Source organism: Lycium barbarum, chromosome 8 (assembly GCF_019175385.1).
Source record: "Lycium barbarum isolate Lr01 chromosome 8, ASM1917538v2, whole genome shotgun sequence".
In the NCBI taxonomy this organism is placed as follows: Eukaryota; Viridiplantae; Streptophyta; class Magnoliopsida; order Solanales; family Solanaceae; genus Lycium; species Lycium barbarum.
In genome coordinates, this window is record NC_083344.1 from 23,903,267 (window position 1) to 23,907,475 (window position 4,209).

At 34.8% G+C, this 4,209-nt stretch overlaps 1 protein-coding gene across 1 annotated transcript; it reads right to left on the reverse strand.

The window, feature by feature from the left end:
• Positions 1-1,820: 1,820 nt before the first annotated feature.
• On the reverse strand, positions 1,821-2,667 carry LOC132607763 (uncharacterized). The gene is made up of 3 exons (XM_060321843.1): positions 2,533-2,667; positions 2,200-2,461; positions 1,821-2,089 (listed from the first exon to the last, which is right to left on the reverse strand). Exons 1-3 carry the CDS (start codon positions 2,665-2,667, stop codon positions 1,821-1,823), a joined length of 666 nt encoding a protein of 221 aa, XP_060177826.1.
• Positions 2,668-4,209: the final 1,542 nt, after the last annotated feature.

Here is a 4,209-nt window from a genome sequence, read left to right on the forward strand (position 1 = left end):
TATATTTTGACTAGTTCAAAGCAGGGCGCGACATTTGTGGTTATTCTTTTGCATATATAGCCAAACATCGTCTTTTGTAGAATTATTATTTCGTATATTCATAGAGGCTCTATAGACATACCATGGGTTGTATAAACAAGTTATGATTGTCCTTATGATATTTCTTTTTCTTTATGATATGTAATCATTCATATTCAGATTTTCATTTATAATAAGACCTATGAGCCGTATGTTCACAATTTCAAATTTATAAGCTTTCCATGTGATCATGATTTATTCACGATTGTTTATGAAAATGGGGTAGATATGTTCACATGGTTCTGTCAATGAAAATTCAAGGCATTAGGTAGTGACTATACCGATAAAATTTATCAATTCATATTATCAGTTGTCTATCTTAAGTATTCCAATTAATTAACTTTTACTTATCGAACCTGTAAGGAAAATTTTCCAAAAAAAAAAAAATTAAATACTTCGTGTTAAGTCAATTTGTAAAAGCGAGTAATAATAACGACTAGATGCAGTACTAGCAGATACCAAAAGCTGATAGATACTTGGTAACTTTGGCAGTGTAGACATGCCAACTTCCTGGCTAGGCCATTAAGTTATTTGATTTTGGAAACGTGTCAAACGCTTTCCTCACCGCAAAAGCAATAAGAGGGATTAGAAAAATGGATTTACTTTTTGGAAAATCCTAAAGCAGAAACAAGGAAAAAATAAATAGGGACAAAGACATAAATGGTCATTCGGGTAAAATTATTGACACTGAATGGCCAAGAAGCTTAATAGACATTTTTAGCTTTTTAAAATTAATTCCATTTCGTAGCCTTTTCTAAACTAATTCCAGCATATGTATAGAAATTGTATCATTGTTGTATAGAATATGTATCACTACTGTATATGTACAGATAATGAATCATACTTATAGAAACCGTATCATTATTGTATACAATATGTATCCCAATCGAATGTGCATAAAAAAATATCATTGTTGTAAAATTTATGTATAGCAAATGTATAATCAACATATATTCACTTATTATACATAAATTATACAATTATTATACACAAATTATACATGTTTTTGGGATATTTTTTTAAGGCAACGACCAGAGACCAAACCTTCACATCTCCTTACAATTATTTTGCTTAATGGCACCACAATCAGAGAAGAAACCCGCCGAGAAAGCCCTTACTGCCGAGAAAACTCCCATAAGACGCCGGCGCCTGTGACAAAAAGAAGAAGAGAGCAAAGAAATCAGTCGAAACCTACAAGAGCTAAACACAATATCTAATAGATCTGGGCGGAGGAGTTAGTCCGCTGCAAGAGAGAGGAGAGCCGAAACCAGATCCGATGGCTAGGGATTGGTATTAATTTTCTCCTAGAGTCCAATTCGGTTACTTATGGCAACTTAGGGCCAAAATTTTTCTCATGTTTTCCCTAAAAGCCACATGACGTCCTTTTCCCAAATAAATGCTCCCTCAGTCCATAATTAGTATTCTTTTGGCCTTTTTATTTTGGTCCAAGACAAGTGTCTTTTTACATAATCAAGAAGAAACTAACTTTACTTCTCAAAATTTGCTCCTTAGTTACATATCTCTAAGAAGTCTCTTAAATTACACCAATTTTCTATGGGTAATTTAGTCAAGATACCTACTATATTTTTCTAAGAGTTAGTGTTTTATTAACGGATGCATCAAAGGACAAAAGACACTTATTATGGACAGGACCGAGTAATATGTTAGAAGGAATAAATGAATTGTGAGGTAAAGAAAATTTAAAATGAAGAAAGAAATTAGCTTTTTTTGTAAAGGTAAATCTAAAAATTAGCTGCTTTGGAGTTATCCCTCTTCATAGTAACCTGCTTTGTAGCCTTAGTGATTGTACCTTGATTGTTGTTGGTTTCCTTCTCTTTGTTCTTCTTGTCATTTTTTGCACCTCTTTGTACACTTTGTTGATTGTTGTTACTGATGGTATTGTCCTTCCTGATGTTAACCCGATCTTTTATTTCAGGTTCACAACTAATTTCAACAAACAGTTCAATAAGTTTCTTATTCTTGATGTATGATGGTAGGCTTGAAGAGCATTCTGCTATTGGAGATAAAATTTATCCTTCTTCAATATCATGATCATCATGTCCCTCCATGTTGTTCTCTTCATTCGGTAGTTCATCCCAACCTGATTCTCCTATGTATTGCCTACATGAGTTTGATCAGTTTGAGTTTCCAATTGTTGTTCTTTGTTGTCATCCTCCTGGCTGTTAGTACCATAGTTTTGCAATTCCTTCCTGCTAGTTGCAGTGTTCATATCAGCCTGTATTGGTAAGTTCAAAGGGAATTTTGACACCTTTGGTTTCTTGTTCCTTTTACCAGTTTCCAATAAAGAGATGGTCTTCAAAAGTACTTTGTTTTCCTCCTTTGTTATTTTCTTGTGTTTTTCTTTCTTTTTTTCTTTGTGAGCCTATAGACATTGGATTTTTATTGAGTCTCATGTATGATTTCCTTTTGATTATCAGTCTGGACTACATCAACCTGTGAGGCCTTCTCTTGTTCTTTAATAGTGTGACTCTCAGTCTTTATCATTTCCTCTGCCTTTTCCTCTTTCCGATCCACTTTGTTACCAGTCTCAATGTCTTTTTCTTTAGTGTCTTTTTGTTTCTCGTCCATTGTCACCCCAGATGATCCTTCTTGAGCATTCCCAATCTTAGTCAAATCATTTTTTTTTGTTTTTCCTCTCTATTACTCTACAATTCTCCATATTGTGACCCAACTTTCTACAATGCCTACAATACTTTGGGATCCTCATATTAAAGTTTCTAAAAATATCCTCTTAAAAGGTCAATAAAGATCTTTTAATCCCACCCAAGCATTTTCTGTTCTAGTTTTCAGTAAATCAACTTCGACTCTTATCATAGCTATACTAGGCCTAGTACGACAATTTGTAGCAGCATCCAAGGTAAGTGGTGTACCAACAGAGCTAAGTATCTATTTAACATAATTCCAGGTGTTACACTCCATAATAATTCGTGCTACTGTGTTAAAACAAGAAAGAATGAGTTAAGAAGGTTCAAGGAAAGTTAATCGAGTTAGTAAGAATATCGTTATATATATGGTTGTCTTAAGTATCTCGAGGTGACATGGTAACCTAAAGGATTTGAAATCGCGTTATGAGTATGTATATGAGGTAATGCGAGTGACCTTTTAAAGTATTTGAGATTATTAGTAATGATATAGAAGATGGACAAAATATATGAACATACTTTTGCGATTGGAGTTTCGTCGAAGCTGTGTGAGTTCTCTAATTATGTTTAAGGTTATTGTGATTCTCTGGACCTTTAGAGATGTGTATATGGATATTTATTGATGTATACAAGTGTGTATATGTATGCATAAGAGGTTACATGAGGTTGGAAGAGGATTAGAAGTTAAACGAAATGAATCGGAACAACTTCAATAAAATCTCGGACCCGATTTTAGTCTATATTGTAGGAGGCATATCTCCTAGTATATGAGGAGTTTTAAGGTGTTTCAAAATCCTAAAACGAAGTTCATCGAGTCTAGTTTTCAATGAAACAAACCGCTTGTCAAAACGATATGGACGATGCAAGTTGGATGAGCGGGGATTAAGACTTAAATGTTCACAATTTTTCAATTGTGGCCGTGTGGGCCCCACAAACACAAGGCAAAAATCAGATTTTTGCCCATGCTCAGTTGGGGGAACGTGCAAGACCCCTTGGGCAGAAAAATATCCAACTTTGTTGACCAAAAGTTGCATGCCAACTCATTTTTCCCAATGCCACAAATTGAACAAGAGAGAGAAGCTCTCATCTTCTCCAACTAGAGAAAGAGAGCCACGGCTATGGCAGCTCCTCCACCACAAAAAAAAATCAGTTTTCTTCCTCAAATCAACTCCTCATCTAGTGTACAAGAACGTGTAGTATTTGTTGGAAAGAAACAAGGGGGTGTAGCACCTCAATAGGGTTGAAGATTCGGCCAAAGTGAAGAACAAGTTGTAAGGTAAGAATGTTTATTGTTCTTGTGTTGCATGATGATTTGAATGTATAGTTCATGAAGGTTGTTGTTGGATTGTTGTTGTAGTTGAAGTAGAGAGTGAGCCGTGAGTGTTGGGGAAGCCATGGTTGGTTTCATTTTGTATGTATTGTTGGTGAATTGAATGGGTGTCAACATATGTAAATGAACAAAGATTGT

Coding starts and splice junctions, on each gene's coding strand:
- LOC132607763 (XM_060321843.1), bottom strand. CDS start 2,667: ATGGACGAGAAACAAAAAGACACTAAAGAAAAAGACATTGAGACTGGT. Junction 2,462..2,532: donor AACAAGAGAAGGCCTCACAG/GTTGATGTAGTC, acceptor CAATGTCTATAG/GCTCACAAAGAAAAAAAGAA. Junction 2,090..2,199: donor AACTGATCAAACTCATGTAG/GCAATACATAGG, acceptor CTCCAATAGCAG/AATGCTCTTCAAGCCTACCA.